This window comes from Lipophrys pholis (assembly GCF_963383615.2).
Source record: "Lipophrys pholis genome assembly, chromosome: 7".
Lineage (NCBI taxonomy): Eukaryota > Metazoa > Chordata > Actinopteri > Blenniiformes > Blenniidae > Lipophrys > Lipophrys pholis.
Window position 1 is genome coordinate 6794081 of NC_137638.1, and position 20440 is coordinate 6814520.

A 20440-nucleotide genomic window follows, 5' to 3' on the forward strand; every position below is an offset into this window, starting at 1 on the left:
AAAACTATAGTCTTTAAAATAACTCAAATCAAGTTTTAAAGGCAAGGCAAATGTAATTATATAGCATCAGTCAAATCCAAGTCACAGTGCTTTACAGTGAAATAAATCAAAAAGGAATATGGTAATATCGGTTGTTTATTAGAAAACCTGAGCAAATACTAGAAATCCCGAATTTAAAGGAAGTGTGTCAGCAGTCCTCATGTGTTCAGGAAGTTTGTTCTACAGGTGAGCAGTGTAGGAAATTAAAGCTGCTTCACCCCGTTTCTTCTCAATCCGAGAACTGGTTGGTCTCTGGCAAACATGCAGAATAAAAAAAAAAAAAAAGAATCCTGAGGTCCTCAGGAAGAGGTCTACTAAAGTTTTCCCAGAGTCGGAAGAAACAAGGTGAAGCGACTTTTTAATATTTCCTGCTCTCACCTGTGGAACAAACGTCCTCCTGACACACTCCCTTACTTTAAATCAGCATTTAAAACACTAATATTAACAATAGATTATACTTGTTTTATCACCTTTATCTCGAAATTTTACTTATTTTAATTGTCATGCCTTTCTTAATCTCCTTGCTTTAATTAGTTTCTTTTATTTCCCTGTAAAGCATTGTGGATTAATTAAATAATTCCCCCCAGGGCTTAATGAAATGATTCTGATTGCCTTGTGTCTGAATGATGCTATAGAAATGAACATGCCTTGCGTTTCACTGCCCCGCCAAAAAAAAAATAAAGTCAGAAATGCATCAGTACAATTGATCCATGGATTCATTGAGGTGCTGGGAAGTTTAGGTTGCTTCAGTAATAGCCTTCAGCTCATCTTGATTTGGTCCTCTTCATCATTTACTGCAGTTTTTAGTAATATCACTGTCAGCGATGGGGCCCCGAGGAGTTTTGACTTGGCATATTTGCTGAAAGTCCTGCTTTAGGAGGGAAAAAAACTGCATTTCCATGCAGATAGTCAGCAGACAGGCAGGAAGTGTTTTCTGACTGTTGTACTTTACATTGGACTGCAAGCAGTTTGGATTTGGAGCCTCTAGATGCTTCTTGAACAGTGAATTCAAACTGAAATACAACTTTCATGTGTAAAGAGGACTTTAGAGCACCGAGCAATAGTCCAGATCTTCTTCTTTTTTTCCCCTGGTGGATTCATGAGTAACTGTGAAAAATGTTGCACTTCTCAGTGGAAAAATGGACATGAGTCCTATCAAATTGGGGTCTTCCCACTGGGATAGTGGGAGGTTTCCAGAAGCTCTCCAAAGGTGGTCTGACTTCAATCAGCACAAAAAAGTGTTTGTCCTCAAATTTCTGCTCATATTAAAGTGAATAAGCTGGCTTAATGAAGCCATAATCACCTTAAAATTTAAACTTAAAATTTTTCTTTAATGCTGTGGTGCAGAGTATATGTGATGAAAATGTCTATTTTTGCAAAAAAAAAAAAGAGACTGGAAAGTGACTACAATCTCAACATAAAGCCCAATTTATTGAAAGTTTCTGGTGCAAAAATTCAGTGGCATATCCAAAAAACATTTTGTATAGCTGTTGCATTATGCATGTTTTTACAGGTTTACCCTGACAGCATGTCTTTGAAGCTAGTTTGACAGCAACGAGGTTGCTATCTTTCATGACGGCATCACTAATATCTCAGCTCAGGTCTCAGTGTTGTGTCTTGTTAAAAGAAAAAAGAAAAAATTGATGTTTTCTTTGAAATGGGCTGGAGCCTCTTGAAGGCCGGTTTTTGCCCATGACCCTTATGTTTGACGCCTCTTCTTTAAAGCATCTGTTATGTTACAGCTGTACAGCAGATATACATGAATGTATTGCGAAAAGAAATTGTACCTCCTGGGGTCAATTACTTTCTGTACTTGGGAGTAATGGAGCATCACTGCTGGACCTACACTGGTATGAAAGCAGTATGAACCCGTCTGGTGCTCCCTTTGGATCTGGAGCACTTTAACACTATGAGTGTGAGACTTGTAGTCTGTTTATTAAACCCATCTGCTGTCTTTGGATGCACTGACTCCAGCTTGAGTTCTCTCCTTATGAACCTTCCTCCTGATTCTTGAATGGGGTTCAATTGATTGAACCCCATTGCTTGAGATCATTAAAGCCAACTGGAAGGGGAAAGTGTCGTGAAGAAGAGCTGCTCCGGTCTGGAGAAAAATAAACTTCTCCTTCATTTTAAAGCTTTCCTGCTTCTTTCTGACGTTGAGCTGCTTGGAGATTAAGTATTTTTTGTATGATGCTTATTTGTAGGATGCTGACAAGTTTTGACAGATGATTACTCACACTTTTCAAACTTATGACCCATCCTCAGGTATTCAGTCTGCACTGCATTTTAGCAGAAAATAAGAATCTTCCTTTAGATATAGTTATCCTGATGCTGCAGAAAAAAAGATACCACATTCACCTCAAAGTGATCTTGAATGAAGAAGGCACTGGCACCGTTTGTTGAATTACCTTTATTAATGATAATAGTCATGTCACACCACTCAGACACAAAGTGAAGCCCAAAATGCTTTCATGTAAATAATAAAAGAAGATTAAATGTGTTTAAAAAACAAACAAAAAAAACCCAGAAACAAATGATTAAAAAAAAAAAAGTGATTTAAAAGATAGTTAAAATAAAACAAAAATTAAGAGAGTTGGCATTGGGGAAAAAAATGGAAAGATTCATTCATCTTCTGTCGTGCTTCACCACACAGGTATTAAAAGCTGGCATTGGAACTGGAAGGCTAATTAAAAGCAAAGGCATAAAGAAGCATTTCAATCATTTAAAACAATTATTACCATTTAACTACCTTTAAATGAGTTCTTGCAGGCTGTCTTAGCATAAGAACAAAATGCTGCTTTAACACACTTTTCATTTTTAGTATGTTGAGCATTTGGACAGGTCTGAGCTGATATGCTTTAAAAAAACAATCAAAAACTTTCTGCTAAATACTAAAAGTAATGGGATGGTCAAACTGAAGAAATATAATCTGTAGCTCTTGCTTTTTGTGGGGCTGCACACTATATTGCAAATGTTAGTGCTGTTAGTACATCAACATGCACAATATGCCTATTGCAAAAGACTGACAACTGTGGTTAAGTCCTTGTTACACGACAACGTGTAAAGCGCACCATGCCTGTAGTAAACGGTTCTTCAGCACATATGCAAGTAGATGGACATTAACAATGTTTTCCTCCAGAGTGTCATGACTTTCAGTCCATATTCTCCTGGAACTTTGTAGTTTTATAGTTGACAGTCATCGTAATGATCCAACTTGGTCGTCTGTCCATACGAATGTCCGCGTACTGCCATTGATGTGTTATTTTGGGCCCAAATAATATTTTTGTGCACGTTCATTCTCTGCAAATTCAAATTGAAAGATTAAAAAAAAAAAAAGTTAATAACATTTTTTTCATAAAAGTACAATTAATGCAGAAGAACTGTGGGATTAACTCATGAAAAAACAAGCCCAATTGTTTGATAATCGTGATTATTTCATAATCGGGTAATCGGGCAGAATCCGGAAGCATTACAATTCGGTTAAAAAAACGACCAATAAAACAAAGCCAACAAACTGCTGTGCTCTTAAAATTGTTAAAGCTTGAACTGTTCACAAATATGATGGAAAAAAAAACAAATCTGGCATCAGTGACGGCTTGTGTAAATCAGTGGTAAGAGAAAGAGCACTGTTATTTGGAAGAACATGTCTTAAATGTGCAATTATATAACATACATAATCTACTTAAGTTTGTGTATTTATTGCAAACTCGTACTACTGTGCTTCTTTGTATGTTTTATTTGCAGAAAAGAAAGTATTTTGATGGATTTGGGTGTGTGCTTGAAAATGGATATACTTTATTCATACATGCATATCATCACAAATTGTGTTGCAGGAACAAAACGCATTACTGTGACGCTTTACCCTTCTCACTGTCCAGCTTTACTTTGATCAACTGATCATGGTTTCTGTTGAAGTAACATTAAGAAATTCACAAATTACCAAATATGTCCGCTTTCCTCTTAACATTAATATGTGGGGGAAAACTCGATCACATTCAAGTATTTTTTTACTGCAAACTTACTTCAGGGAGTGAAAACCTAGTTTTGGAAATCAGTGCTGGTGGTTTCGCATGAGACTCATTTCTTCAATATTTCTTCAAAGATGGTGGTTGAGTTTAGCTGTTTGAACTGTAAATCCGTCTGGAAAGCCATTTCAGGTATTTTCTAATGGACTGCCTCAAACCTTTTCAGGTTTCATTCCCTGTTTTTCCCTCCACCAAACAAAGAATGACATGTGATCCTCCTCTCTCAGAAGCAGTCACTGAATCTCAGGAACTGGTTGGTTTGCTCAGGGTTTCTCCTCCATGTTTGTTCAGCGTAAGCTCAGGGCTTAACAATGCAGTGAAACTTAAAGACACCTTGAATCTCAGTCACGGTCGATAAATCAGGACTCTGTTAATGACAGACACCATTTGCATGTTGGTTAATCTTCTATTAGTAATGAAACTGTCAGGGATCACAGCCTCGAGGAGGCTTTTTTTTCGGTTATTGATTTACCTGTTACTATGGTGACTATGGCTCTCATTATCCCCTCTGTGGGGTTAATATTGTCGAGAACTTTCTTCCATGAAAGTTATACAAACGCTATTCAAAAATATAAATACAATTGAGAACTGCCATATAGCTTAGATTTGTTACACATGAACATGTTTTTTTTGCTTATAAGACATGATTTTTTTTCTACTAAAGGCCATCTTGGAACGTTTATATGGCTCAGAGTAGATGTGATGGAAAATGTCTGTACTTTGCTGAAACCAAACAAGTACTCCTAATATGTATTGTTGAGCTGCTACACGGTTTTTCTGAGAATTATTGCAAAGAAGTGTTAATGACACAAGTTTTCTTCCTTTTTTTGTATTTCCAGGTGGATTTGCCTTCGTGTATGAAGCCCAAGACGTGACTGGTGGTAAAGACTATGCCTTGAAGGTAAGAGAACGAGAAAAACTTGTGAATTGTACATAAACTGAATGGATTACACATTAAAGCCCATGTATCGATAATTTGTGCTGATACTGGTTCCACATTCCTCTATCAAGGCACAGTTTTCACCAATAAGACATTAACAGTTTATTTTAACACCCATCTCAAATAAAAGTGGGACACTGTAAATATGTGCAGTCGACCCTATGCTTTAAAGTACAACACAGTTCCATGTATGTGTAGGGAGACTTTATTCTTGCTTTGTTTAATCCTTGATCCTTTAATTGTTCAGTCTGAACTCGCTTGCAGTTCTTTTATAAATTCTCACACAACAGTTATTTCTGATGGCACAGGTTTATTCATCTGAATATCCTCCCAGTGTCATGGCAACATGTTTCTCTTAACACTTTGTTTCAACCATTTATTTTGTTATTGTAGTGATATTAAAACACCAAGACGGTTCACATAAATTGCCCGTTATGTATTGGATCACAAAAGATTGTGCACCGAAGGCCTGTGCTTTTAATGCAACTAAATTCAGAGAAGTGGATTTAAAGTTAAGATTTCTAAATGAATTGTCTGTTGGCCTGATTGCAGGAGAAACTGACGCCATGTTCATGTGGCTGCTTTTTGTTTCAGAGGCTGCTGTCCAATGAGGAAGAGAAGAACAAGGAAATCATACAGGAAGTCTGCTTCATGGTATCCTTTATCTGTCCTGCTTTCTTTTTAAACATCATGAATAAGCATTTCTGTTGCAACGTGAATACGTTGGATGACTTCAGCAACACACCGTCAAAACCTGACACTTGTTTTAGGGTGTTTAAATCCATAATAACCCTGAATTTTCACAAACACTGTCTGCTGTGTATTGTTTTCGTGTGTCCTCTAAAGCGTGTCATTCGGAAATCCTTTTCAAAGCCTTCGGTTGTGCTTTCAAAGAAGGAACGAGCAGGACAGAGAATGACTAATCCTGAAAGGCTTCCATTCATACGTCTGTGCCGGGATGAAAAACATTATTTAGGCTGCATTCACACCGCTGGTGCAGGTCCTCTTGTCTGGACTGAACCAAAACTCTAAACAGAAAGTAGAACACTGCTTGTGTTTGTTTTCCATCACAGTTACATCGTTGCAGATTGTGAATTTAGTGATATATTTTGGGAAATATGTTTGGATGTTTGATCACCCTGACCTGCAGGCTACTCGCATTGGCCCTGTGCCGGATTCCACCGGTCTCGATAATTCCTGAAAGGAAGGAGAATAAATTAGGAACCGGTTTGCTATCTCTCCTGTCCTGACCTAAAACAGCCTTTCATTTCATCCACAACAAACTACGCTGGAGCATTCAGACTATAAAATGTGATTTTTATACACATAGGAAATGGTGTTTTCACTTGAGACTAGATTAAAATATTAGAAAACAACAACTAAATATCCACAGAAAACAGGTTGGGACTGAGGCGCTGTTTACACCACAGCATTCCTAAGTGAAAACAGTAAACTTTTGCTCCTTTTTGGGTGTTGGTTTCCATGACAACGGTGTTCAGAACCACTACACAACTTTTTTTATAAATGCTCTGACTCGGTCTCCGTGCAAGCGGAATCAAAATACAACTTTTTGAAAATGCTGCCACTGCACATGCCCACTAAGACCGTGGTAGAAAGTTCTGCTCATGCGTGAGTAGAACAACAACAATGGCAGCCTCCAGAGTGTATTGTTTTTGCGCGTGTGTGCGTGGTTTCATTCCGAAACTCGTGGCCTGAAATGCCAACGACACCATTTCAGCCATTTACCTGGAAACGGACATCGTTTTCAAAACGTTGCTGTGTAAACATGAAAGTTTTCTGACACAAAAACAGCAACAACAAGAAAGATATTTTTTCGCTTAAAACTTTGTTGTGTAAACGGGGTCTAATATGATTAATTAACCCCTGTCAAACAAAACTTCTTAGATGATGAATATTCAAGCAGATCAGATGTTGGTCTGAGTACAAAACTGTAAAGCAGCTACTTGGAGATCAGCCTCATGAGGGGGTCTTGAAGAGGAAGCAGTCCACCTCTGCTGCGGCCTGAAAGCAATCGCTGTGGACGTTTGAGCTGAGATTAATACGGTAGAAAAGTAATGTGTCTGCCAGGTTCTGTAAACGTCTCATTGCGAGGGCTTTAATGTGTAAGAATGCAACGCAAAGACAAAAAAACAACTGTCTGGTCTGAAAACCATGATCCTAATGACGGTGGTTTGTATTAGTTTTTCCCTCCTTGACTGACTCGTGTCACAGAAAAAGCTGTCGGGTCACCCCAACATGGTCCAGTTCTGTTCGGCCGCCTCCATCAGTAAAGAAGAGTCCGACACGGGACAGGCCGAGTTCCTCATCCTCACTGAGCTGTGCAAAGGTAACGACGACGCCTTCTCTTCTGAATCAGCGCACACCCATTCATGAAATCCAGCAAACCTGGATTGTTTCTACAACTTGTCAAGACTGGTGATGAAAGTTCCCCGTCTGTGGCGTTCTTCTTTCCTGCACTACTTCCTCTTTGTGCAGTTCCGATGAAGTCTGTTGTCAATCAGCACATTTTCAGCCTTCTTACAAAACACTGAAGACAAAGAATGACGCACATTGACCTCCTGTGTTTGTATCTCTTCACTTCCTTCAGGTCAGCTGGTGGACTTTATAAAGCGAGTGGAGCAGAGGGCTCCGCTGTCGTGCGACACCGTGCTGAAGATCCTCTACCAGGCGTGCCGCGCCGTGCAGCACATGCACAAACAGAAGCCTCCGATCATACACAGAGACCTCAAGGTGTGTTGATGTAATGGACGGGCCTCGGTGAGGCTTCATCTCGTGCTCTTTGGGAAGGTGGTGTCGCTGATGGCTCACAAACTCGCAACGTCCTCCATGTGTTGCAGATTGAGAATCTCTTGATTAGTAACCAGGGCACCATCAAGCTGTGTGACTTTGGCAGCTCCACCACAGTGTCGCATTACCCCGACTACAGCTGGTCTGCACAGAAGAGGTCCATGGTGGAGGATGAGGTACAGGCACGCATGCAAACATCAAACACATCCACACAGTTCCATTCTTAGACTGTATTGTCAAGGCTATTACAGAATACACTGCATATTGGTTGATAGTTTCATCTACTTGATGACTGAATTTTTATTCAGTGTTCTTAAAATATATATATTTTTATTTCAGTACTTAACTCAAGTCCTATTTCTATTGTGAGGTTTACATTTTTTTGACAACAAAAAGTAAGACCTTTGTTTAGATTTTGTATTTATTTTGAACATGAATAAAACTTAATAATAATAATAATAATAAATCATATTTGAAAAATAAATGAATATATGACCAAAAATAATAAGAGGAAACATGAGAAAATCCAGTCTGAATGATGTTTAATGGTGTGTTGTAAAGGCCGGTGGATTTGACCATTAATCAGATCTTCCAATCAGCATCTCCAACAAACATAATAGTTTTTCATATGAATTCAGTCATTTTTAGTGATGAAACTATTCTTATGTTTCATTCCTTACTTGCTTTATTGAATCACACCATTTAACCCTCTTATAATAATCTGAGTTGAAAATATCTGAAAAAATAAATTGTTTCATTCTTAAATTTTCAGATCTCTCGAGCTGCCCTTCTTTTCTCAGGATTTTGTCATTTCATTCATTTTAATTGGATAGAAAATCTCATTCTAATCTCCTTTTTTTTCTTGTGTGAATGAGTCAAAGGAGAATAAAAGACAATCAGAGGTCACAGTGGAGCAGGACTAACTGAGACAATGTGGCGTTGGACAGAAACCAGAAACTTCCGATTGAATAAACCAGGAAATACTGATCAATCAGGTTCATTATATTCATGAGATGTTGGCTTCGCACACAGATGACCTCACTATTCAGGACATCAGGGATCCTCATTTATGAAGCTAATGGCCTGCCTGTCTGCCCAGCAGATGTTTTCAGCTCACAATAGAATAGATGAAGCTTTTTGTAAGATTTAAAGCAGAAACAAAGAAATTGAATATATAAGATTTGCGCACTTCTGACAGCAGCTGGATATGTTGTTTGTCTGTAGATCACAAGGAACACCACACCAGCGTATAGAACACCAGAGATGATCGATCTCTACTCCAACTTCCCCATCAATGAGAAGCAAGACATTTGGGTCAGTGCCTTCATTTCATGAGTTTTTATTTTCAGTTTTTTAATCGTAATCAACTCACTCATTTTGTCGACTTTTGCTCTGTTCTCACAATGAAGTGTGCCTTGCTCTTCTCTGCAGGCCCTTGGGTGCATCTTGTACCTGCTGTGTTTTAAGCAGCATCCGTTCGAGGAGGGAGCCAAGCTGCAGATCGTCAATGGGAAATACTCCATTCCTCAGAATGACGTCAAGTACACTGTGTATCACAACCTCATACGTACGTACCGACTACTGGCCGGCCAGGCTGTCAGCGTTTGGTGAATAACAACTCCGACCCGTTTAGTTTTTTTGCTGTGGAGGTCGCAGTGGGAGAGCAAGTTTTTTCTATATTTCAACACAGGTGATTTTACAGATTTACAATCTGTGATTCCTCCCACGTTGGACACATCACCAGTCTATCACAGGGCAAACGGTCACACACACTCACACCTATCCAAACACTCAGATTCAATAATGTATATTTTAAACTAGTGTGAGGGCACTGAGGTGTCTTTTACGAATCCACCACACACCTGAATTTACTTCATATTTTACCCCCAAACAATAAAATCACTATCCATTAGGCAATTCTCAGTTCATGCACAAATACAGAATCACATACATATTTCTGTGCAATTTGAACAGTGAGTTTCACTTTTTTCCAGATAATGTCCAACATCAAACATCCAAACTCGGAGAAATCATTCCGGAAAAAAAAAGGAACATGATTCCCATATTTCGCCACTCGGTGGCAGTATTGTGATTTATCCTCAACTATTTCTGATATAAAATTATTGTTTGTGCTCATTGGATCATGTATCAGTGTCTGCCATATTGGATGAGGACCCCATTGGTATCCAGTGTATTTACTTCTATTGATTCCTTAAAATTTCAACCCATTTTCACTTGTTTGTGAGAAAGATCAGACATTTATGGTCCGGCATGCTATCATAAATTGAAATATTGCCTTTCATATTAAAATACTTACTTACGTTAGGTTTAGGTCCCAACACATCTCATTTATATTATGTGAAAACACCTTGGAGCATAACTTCATGTCTGTTGTTTTGTAACAAACCAAACCATTTAAAATAAATGAAATCATTAAACTGTATTAACCTAAAACAAGATGTGTTTTTGAGGGTCAATACTGAATGGTCAAACATCATATTTTGTTACTAAACTCTTTCCTTTTTTTTTTTTTTCTCCATCTGTACCATTTCAGTGAGTCAAGCTTGAATTGACAGTGATACAGGTTTCACACTACTACACAGAAGGAAAAAAAGCGAAAATTTAAAAAACATTTATGACAATTGTTTATTCACTCTTTGATTTTAAGTTTAGTATTTATTTTTAATGAATTGTATGTTGGCTATACCCTGCTTCAACTTCTAGTCCTGTTAACTCCCTTGTAACAACCAGTCATGTAACAACTTGGTCCATTTGAGTGAATATGACAGCTATGCGTCCACGACTTATTTTTGAAAAGCAAACCTGCAAAAAAAGGCTTTTATCTCTGATGAATACATTTATATTTTTGTATTATTGCATTTCTGGCTGCAGTTGGTACATTTTTAGGATTATTTAATGCTAGTTTAATCATGCAATATTCTATTTATACCAAAATAGACTTTATTCCACTGAAAAAGGTCAAACTGTTTCCATCATTGGCAGTTTTTTTTATACATTATTGTTTGTTACACGCCTCACCCCTCCTCCCATTCTTTCTCCCTCTTCCAGGCTCCATGCTGAAAATGAACCCTGAGGAGCGTCTGTCTATCACAGAGTTGGTCAACCAGCTCCAGGAGATAGCAGCAGCACGCAACGTCAACCCCAAGTCCCCCATCACTGAGGTAAATGTTCCTAACTGCTTTAAAAAAAAAAAAAAGAATAGTGACTTTCCTTAAGGTCAACTAGATGATATCCTGGAGGTGTCATGTGAGTAGATTTTCTTTGAATGGAAAGGTCGATCGCTTCTTCCGCTGCGTTGTGTACGCTCCCACACAAAGAAGGCCTGTAGTCTCTTTTCCAGGCTCCTCTTCTCCCAGCTGGGTTGCCGTTAGCGGTGCCAAAGAGACGGAGGGGAAGGCACAACAAGGGCAGAGGGAGTCAGCTGAAATGGTGGTGTCACCGTAAAGGCCGCCTTTTGAACATAACCGTCCAAAATAGCCTGATGAGATTAAGTCACATTGAAGATTGGATTGTTTTAAAGTGGAAACTCATTCTGCTCAGCGTGGCGTCCGGCCACTTGGGCAGCCACAGCCTCTTAACGTTCCCAAATCCACAAATCCCGCTACTTATCACCAAATCCTCACTTATAGTTGTGATTTATATAAAGCTGATTTCGGTGTCAGAAATCTGCAATCTTTCAAGGTTTCTGATAAGCTGGGAGCGCTCCATTGATTCACAGAGCGGTAAAGAGAAATCGGTGGTTTCTGCCATCTATAATGTCTGCACATTAAGAAGAAAATATGGGGAATAGGGGTACAGGATGTTACTGCATCTTCACAATTTTTTGACTGAATCCGAGTCCTGATAAGGCCGGTAAGTATGTGCAAAGTGAAGGCAGATTTGACTCATCTGATTAGGGTTAAGGAGGGGTTTCCCTGCTGGACGTAAGGAGATTACAGTACTCTTCCTCCTCCTCACATATGGAGAAGCAGCCTGTGAGATGGAGCAGAGAGGAGAGGGAACTGTGGCTGCAAGATCGACTCAGATCTGCTGATACTCAACCAGAAACTCTTTTATCCTGGGGAAACTAAACTATTTTTGATTCTCTGTTGAGCCTTTCTGCACCTACGAAATGAATTCTGGATAAAACCTTTTTTTCTTTTTGTGCCTGCGTCCTATTTTGTCCTTGCTGTGAAGGAATATTTTGTACTTTTAATCAAAGATTTGTTGGACTTTCAACCACAATCTGTTTTTCTGAATATTTCTCCTCTCGGTCCTTTTATCTTCTCCCAGTTCAGAGTTGTCCTAGATTTCTTTTAACAATGTTGACTACGTACTACTGCTGGCGTCCTGTTTTTGACGGCTATGAATGTCTGCAGCTGCTGGAGCAGAACGGAGGCTTTGGAAACAGCCCTGTGCAGCCGCCCATGCAGATCCACAACATCCACAACAATGCAGGTAAGAAACAAACCAACCCGGATTCCTCCAATTGGATGATATTGTTTCCTCTCTAGGTTTGAGGCAGTGCTTGGATTGGAAATATATTGTTACCACTTTATGAGTATAATCGAACTTCACCTTGATGGAAAACCCATCAGCAGTGTCATGTCTCAAAAGCAAAAAACATCTTTGTTGTTTTTTTTTACATGCAACAAATGGCCAAAATAGCTGTTATTTCTTAAAATCTGCTACAATCTCATTTAAAGTTAAGGTCTGTCATAACAAAATTGCCTCTATGCATCAAGCTCCCCTTTTATCACCTTTTATTTCTTATCAGTCAGAAACGCATGCATGTGCACATAGTTTCACTGAGTTTACAGTCATTTCTTGCAGATGTAATTAAACATTAACCATAATGTTGAGTCTAAACCAAGCTTTTGGGTTAAGTACTGACTGAAAGGTCACTACAATGTTAGTAAGCTCTGCCCACACACACACACACACACACACACACACACACACACACACACACACACACACACACACACACACACACACACACACACACACACACACACACACACACAGTATCTGTAATGCAAATCATCTTTACTTTAATAGACGCGTACAAAATTCACACTGGTTTTTGAGTATCGAGGAGCCTTGAGGTAATTCAGGTAATTGAAGTTCAAATTTCCAAGTTGTGATTTGTGTTATGGAGTCTTTGCACTGAGACTACTTGTTCTGTCATTTTATAACTATAGCAAATGTTTTTTAACCTACATGCTCTGTACTGTATTTGCTGTTGTACAGTGACACTGTCAAACACCAGTTTTACACGGATACTACTAACGATCATTGAGTTAAGTTTAATACACTTTTTCAAATATGTCAATCAAATTCGTGTAATTATTACTGTTGCATTGACTTAATAAGTGTAAATGTACCATTACCCGTTTGCTGCAAGGCAAAGTAAATGATTTTTTAAAATCATATTAGCATTTAATATATAATTGATGCTCCTCACCAAAGAGCCATGCTCTAAGCTAATGCAATGAGCACTTATTGTGGGTGGGGTTTTTTTTTTTCACACTTTGTAGCGTAAACAAGCATGTTTGCATATGCAACGAGGGATCAGAATGAATGAAATCTATTGGTCTTTGATGTGCTGCCTTTCTAATATCTAATGTTACATTTAGAACCTTGTTACATTCTCACAAGCTATTTTTGTCCCAATTAAACAACATTTGGTTTATAATATAATAATAATAACAAATATTTATGTTTGTGAAAGTTAGTTTTAGTTGAGAAGAAATGTTAAAAATAATGTTCTCGCTTTTGCTTTTAATGATCTTTTTGAGAAACTGTGAAATGAAACTCTCTGCTATATTAACTGATAAGTGTTGTGTATGGGGATTGTTGAATGAAGATTTGATTGGATTGTTAATTTCTTAAAAGCTGAGATAATACTCTGAGCCAGTCAGTTGGCTACGATTATGTGAGTTAAAGAAAAATCTTTAGATGGCATGTTGAATGAGGCAGTATGGAACAGATTTACCAACCAGCAGTGTGGCTGAGGTGGTAACACACCAAATAACTCTTTCCTTGTTGGAATAATCCTAATTTGATCAACAAGGTTGAAAAATGATAGCGATTGCCGAGTATCCTATCTCTCTACGTTTACCTTAGATGGTCATATATAAATTCCCTCACACACGCACACAGAAGCTGTCTGCTGTCCATTAAGAGGATTTCCGCCTTGCCAGTCAACCATCTGTCGTAAAGCAGAGCGTATTTGCTCTTTCACCTTGGGGAGCATCTCTGGACGCGTGTTGTTGTGTGTCAACACGAAGCAACTCCAGCAGATTTCATCCAAGTCGTTTATGTTAACCTCTTAAGGACCACCTACTTTGAGTTGATTTTCTATGACTGTACATACCCAAATACCAAAGCTAGAGTGCTAGATTCACAATATGTTGTGAAATTCTTATTTGGTGGATTATTATGAACTGAATGAGCACAAGAAGCCCAACATTGGGGTTGAATTGGAGCGACAGAAATGGACAAAATGTAGGAAATGCTAGAATACTGATTGGCCTTTTACACAGTATCATCACGTCTACAAAACAAGTATTATGTTCATTTTATGATAATAATACAAACGCGTTAGTCAGAGTAAACTAGCCTTCGAACAAGGTATAATATGCGTATAGTGAAGAATATGAAAACCTCCGGAATGCTGGGTGAGCACAAATAAAATACAAACTCTCCCCGATCGGGGATGCCAGTCCTCAAAAGGTTAAACGATCTGTTGCTTCTTCATGATCCACTTTGTTGTTGTGAATTTATTTGTTTATTTATTTATTTTTCCCAACACCAGCAGGCGTGTACGACCCGGATCAGACAGGGAGCGGTCTTCTGGATATCTTAAGAGGGGGAACCGAGCGATTCCTTACCAACATAAAGGACACTTCCTCCAAGGTCATCCAGTCAGTAGCAAAGTAAGAACCAGATGGATTAATTCATTTTCTTACATGTGCACTCCCGTTTCAGTGAGCAGTCCGTCCACAAATCCATTTTCTCAAAAACGGCAATGCAAGTTGCGATTTTTGTCAGATTTTCTTTGCTGTTCCGTGACGACTCATCGGGACGCTTGTAATCCACCATGATAAACCAGTTTCCTCCAGCTTCCCTCGTGGAAACTGTTTAGTGCAGATCTCTGCAGTTATGATGTAATGTGCAGCTGGCAAAATGGAGAAAAGTTGCAAGGAGATTTCAAGCGTGCAAAAATATTGTTGAGTTTTGCTGATTTCTTGTAAATTATTGTGTCATTTCAAGGAGGGACTGAGTAAGGATTTATTAATTCAAATAACAGCAGACTACTAAACTGTGCTGCGGTGCAGATTGTATTATGGCAGCACCAAACTAAAATAACACCCCTTTATAATGTACTTAAAATATTGTGAGTTCAGTAATAAATTCTCTGTATTTTTAAGTATATCTAATGGATGACAAGTTTCCACAGATGTTTTTTTTTTTTTTTTTAAAGATAAACAACAACAACTCAAATTCAATTATATAACATTCAGAGTATTTGCCATATTTATGTTTGGAACTACAGTTTTTGGTCCCTTTCACACAGTGAATTTATACAAAGTAAATTCCTGTTTCCCAGCTGTCTGTCATCGATTTCTGCCTATTTGGCAGACGCAGGTGTAAGAAACTTCCCGTCACCCCAGCTTCTCACTAAACATATGGCGAGGTGTAATGAAAGTGCAACAGCCTACAAACAAAACTTCTGTGTGAAAGGAACTGTTTTCCTTTATGTTTGAGTTTTTCCTGAAGCCGGCCTGCTGCACCTTTTCGAATTCACCTCGTGTGAATACGCAGATCAGACTTCGCTAATTGATGCTTGAGGAAAACAAATAAAATATCAATTACTTTGTTTGTTGTGGACTGCAGGACCTGATATAAAGGAAATGTTGAATATTTTTTGGACAACTCATGCTCACTCCTACCCCGACCCCCCCGATATACATGTACAAGGAACATTCTGTTACTCATTTGTCTAAAATGTGGCGTCCTTCTCATTTCAGTCTGTTAATGAGATCATGGGACTGATGGACTTTACTCCAACTGAGAATGACCGTCAATATTTTAGACAGGTTGAGACTCGGCAAAGTGTTCCTTCAATTATCACGATCCACATGTCTGATGTTTCATTTGGTTTTCTTCTGTCATCCGTTTGCTCCATCTGTTTGCTGGTTTGGTTTATTGTTTTGTTTGTTGTTTCTTTTCTCTGTCCCCCACCCCCTCCCCCGCCCATGGTCCCACTATGTGTGCATCACCTAGCAGCCCAAGGTAAATCCGGGTCGGTGACGTGCGTCGGCTCGTGTGTGTTTTCATGGCGTGTGTTTGTTTGAGAGGAGGCGTGAAGAGAAAGATGTTCTCGGCTTTCCACTGTGCTGTGTCTTGTCATCACAGCTTGCTGATCCTAACCTCACACAGCGGATAATTCAGTCGTATGATTGTAGAGAGTGACATGGCGAGAGTGTTTTTGTTTTTTTTTGCACATGGAGTGATGAGAAACGATATCAGCGATTGAGACCTGCTGATAATTGACAGTCAATGAAAGTATTAGGCTTTTTTGCTTAAAGTTAGTCATTTTATACATTAAACCTCAGGCGATGGGCTTCGTGGGGTCAGCTTTTGATTTAAAAGTCTTGATGAGGTACAAAAAAGATATTTAAATTGTGTTTTTGTCTAAACTGATCAATTTTGTACAGGATATTGTCATTAGTGTATATGAAGAATTCTCTCCATACCCTCATCGTAAAATTACTTGGAGTACTTTTCTTTCCAATTTGTCCTTGCTATCTGTTTGAAGAGATTATATAAAAAATTACCCCCTAACCTTTAGTGTATGAAATGGAATTAGATATATAATAAGCACAAACAAGGAAAAGTCTTCACGGAGAAATCTGAGTCATCATTTACACAACGTTTTTAAGTGAAAAAGCTTTAATTCCGTTAACACAACAGCCATGCTGGGAGTCACTGAAAACAGAACTTTTTGCTCCCAAGGTGAAACTTTTCAAAAATCGCTCTAACTCGGTCTTCGTGGAAACGGGAGGAAATGCAACTTTTCTGAAGTGTTGCTACTGCGCATGTGCACCACGTCATAGTAAATAGTTCTTCTGCACACACGTGAATAGATGAACAATAACCACAACGTTTACCTCCAGGGTTGGTAGTTTTATAGTTGAGTCGCCTGGAATAGCAATTCAACATGGTCCGTCCATATGAATGTCCGTGTATCGCTTTCATGAAGTGTCCTTCATGTATGACTTATAAATCTTTTTGTCTTTTTAGGTTAGTTGAATTAACTTTAACCGGCTTCATAAATATGTTCAAGATACAGTTAATCCGAGTCAGGATTCACTGTCTGTGATATGGTGATTTGAATGAATGAATGAATGAATAGTAGTTCAAATACGGCTCCACTGCTTACTTAATAATCACCTCAGCTACATTTACGTCTTAACCAGCGTCTCTTGTTCGCCCTAATCCCATCCAGAGAAAACTGAATCATCAGCATAGAGAGTGAACTTTCTTTGCTTGGCCTCCTTTGTTTGTCTTCACTAAATTTTAACAAACTGCAGGATTTTATTTTATGTTTTGTATTTTTGTCATTGCTCTCGATATGATTTTTGCCGTAAAATCCAATGAAGCTTGATTTATGCATTGGTTAATTAAAAATAAGTGTTTCCACTCGATGACAAGCATCTGCCGGATGTTTGCACTGTTTTTACGACTCAGCAGGAAGCATGAATCTTCTCGTATGATAGTATCCCGTCACATGTAATGAAAGACACAACTGAAGGTTAAGTCCGATTTCTCTATCAGCATCTTCAAATCAAGATGGTTTTCACGTCTCATTGGCAGATTTCTGGACTTACTGCAAGCCAAAAGTGCTTGTAATACGTCCAATTTAAACTGTGTGGTGTCTTAGCTTTGGCAGCTTTAATTGTACTATAGTTTGTTAGTTTCTCCTGTAGCTAGACTATTAATCCCCAGAAAATAAGTCAACCAGTTTTATTAGTGTGTGTACAGTTGTGCTCATAAGTTTACATACCCCGGGAGAATTTATGATTTCTTGGCCATTCTTCAGAGAACATGAATGATAACACAAAAACCTTTCTTCCACTCATGGTTAATGGTTGGGTGAAGCTATTTATTGGCAAACAACTGTGTTTACTCTTTTTAAATCAAAATGACAAAAGAAAGTACCAAAATGACGCTGATCAAAAGTTTACATACCCCAGTTGTTAATACCATGCATTGCCCCCTTTATCATCAATGACAGCTTCAAGTCTTTTGTGGTAGTTGTGGATAAGGTTCTTTAGTTTCTCAGATGGTGAAGCTGCCCATTCTTCTTGGCAAAAAGCCTCCAGTTCCTGTAAGTTCTTGGTCTGTCTTGCATGAACTGCATGTTTGAGATCTCCCCAGAGTGGCTCAATGATATTGAGGTCAGGAGATTGAGATGGCCACTCCAGAACCTTCCCTTTGTTCTGCTGTAGCCAATGACAGGTCGACTTGGCCTCGTGTTTTGGATCATTGTCATGTTGGAACATCCATAAACCTCCCATGTGCAGCTTCCAGGCTGATGGGTGCAAAGTTTCCTCCAGTATTTTCTGATAACATGCTGCAATGATCTTGCCATACATTTTGGACAAGTTCCATGTGCCTCTGTAGCTCACACATCCCAAAAACATCAGTGATGCACCTCCGTGTTTCACAGTAGGGATGGTGTACTTTTCATCATAGGCCGTGTTGACTCCTCTCCAAATGTAACGTTTATGGTTGTGGCCAAAAAGTTCAGTTTTGGTCTCATCACTTCAAATGACTTTGTTCCAGAAGTGTTGAGGCTTGTCTCTGTGCTGTTTGGCGTAATGGAAGTGGGATACTTTGTGACATTTGCAGAAATGGCTTTCTTCTGGCGAGTTGACCATGCAGCCCATTTTTCTTCAAGTGCCTCCTTATTGTGCATCTTGAAACAGCCATGACTCAGAATCCAGAAACGTCTGAGCAGCACTGGATGAAAGATGCAATGGTCTGTCAGAAGCCCAGAAACTCACTGACCTTTTATACACACACACTCATTACAAACAAACAGGTCACAGGTCAGGATGGGAACCTTAATTACCCATTCAAACCTGTTTGTGTCAACTTTTGTGCATGTTATCAGGTCAAAGTCACTGGGGTATGTAAACTTTTGATCTGGGTCATTTGCATACTTTCTTTTGTCATTTTGATTTAAAAAGAGTAAATACAGTTGTTTTCCAATAAATAGCTTCACCCAACCATCAACCATGAGTGGAAGAAAGGTTTTTGTGTTATCATTCATATTCTCTGAAGAATGGCCAAGAAATCATAAATTCTCCCGGGGTATGTAAACTTATGAGGACAACTATATGTGTGTGTGTGTGTGTGTGTAATAACACCCTTTGTCATCTCTTCCACAGCTATGCCAAAGGAGACCTCGATATTTCATACATCACCTCCAGAATAGCAGGTATGAAGGAAACCCTCCACAAAAATACTTTTAATCATTCGATCAACTTATTTTATTCTTTTTGCAAAGCAGAAATCTGAAGCTTAAGCCACAATGATAAGTGTCATCCAGCATTTGCAGTGAGGTAGAGCAGGTATTCATATACAGTTCATCAACATCGTCTAATAATGGCATAGCAGTAGTAACAACAAAGAAAAACAAGATTTATAACGGCAACAAAAGGTCTTTAATTTCTTTGTATGAGGTTTAAAAGATGAATTTCTTCAAGAATAATGCCTAGTAGGTGTTTGAAGGTAGAAACGATCTCAATAGTTCCTTGAGATGTACATAGAGATGAGTGACGTGTGTGTTTGTAGTCATGCCTTTCCCAGCTGAGGGGGTGGAGTCGGCCATTAAGAACAACATTGAGGACGTGCGTCTGTTCCTGGACTCACGACACGCCGGCCACTATGCCGTCTACAACCTCTCCAAGCGATCGTACAGGCCTTCTCGTTTCCACAACAGGGTAAGACGAGAAGGCAAAATGTGTCTGTTTGAGAAATACGACTCTGATTAAATTGTTAATCTGCTTCAAATCTGTGCCTGTGCAGGTTTCTGAGTGTAACTGGCAAGTCCGCCGCGCTCCAAACCTGCGCAGCCTCTATAGCGTGTGTAGAAACATGCACCTCTGGCTCAAACAGGACCAGAGGAACATCTGTATCGTCCACTGTCTGGTGAGTTGGCTGCTCTTTGCTGTGTCTTCAGGGAAGGGAAACCCAGAAGGTCATCACCCTCATTTTGTATTGTTTTCTCCTCTCTGTGTAGGATGGCCGGGCAGCCTCAGCGGTGGCAGTTTGCTCCTTCCTGTGCTTCTGCCGTCTTTTCACAACGGCCGAAGCCGCCGTCTACATGTTCTCCATGAAACGCTTCCCACCAGGCATAGCACCATCACATAAAAGGTAACACACTTAAAGTAAGGTAGAGGTGTCAAGCACATTTCATGTCAGGGGCCACTTGCAGCCCAATTTAATAGTAACCTTTAAATTTCAAGGCTGTCACTTTGGGATGTTCACATTTCATTATAAAACAGGCAAGAACCAGCAGACTGCAATATCTGCAGGAAAAATGGCAAGA

At 39.1% G+C, this 20440-nt stretch overlaps 1 protein-coding gene across 2 annotated transcripts in view; it reads left to right on the forward strand.

Annotated features, from left to right (window-relative positions):
• gak (cyclin G associated kinase) overlaps positions 1–20440 on the forward strand; it is a 30297-nt gene that overhangs the window by 779 nt on the left and 9078 nt on the right. The window contains exons 2-15 of one of the 2 annotated variants that reach the window (XM_080467652.1): positions 4904–4965; positions 5599–5658; positions 7237–7351; positions 7613–7755; positions 7863–7988; positions 9037–9126; positions 9244–9379; positions 10882–10994; positions 12192–12270; positions 14633–14753; positions 19278–19327; positions 19684–19832; positions 19918–20040; positions 20132–20265. In XM_080467652.1, the coding sequence (XP_080323778.1) occupies positions 4904–4965; positions 5599–5658; positions 7237–7351; positions 7613–7755; positions 7863–7988; positions 9037–9126; positions 9244–9379; positions 10882–10994; positions 12192–12270; positions 14633–14753; positions 19278–19327; positions 19684–19832; positions 19918–20040; positions 20132–20265 (1501 nt within the window). The remainder of the gene's footprint in view (positions 1–4903; positions 4966–5598; positions 5659–7236; positions 7352–7612; positions 7756–7862; positions 7989–9036; positions 9127–9243; positions 9380–10881; positions 10995–12191; positions 12271–14632; positions 14754–19277; positions 19328–19683; positions 19833–19917; positions 20041–20131; positions 20266–20440) is intronic. The other variant, XM_080467653.1, reaches the window with a different exon arrangement.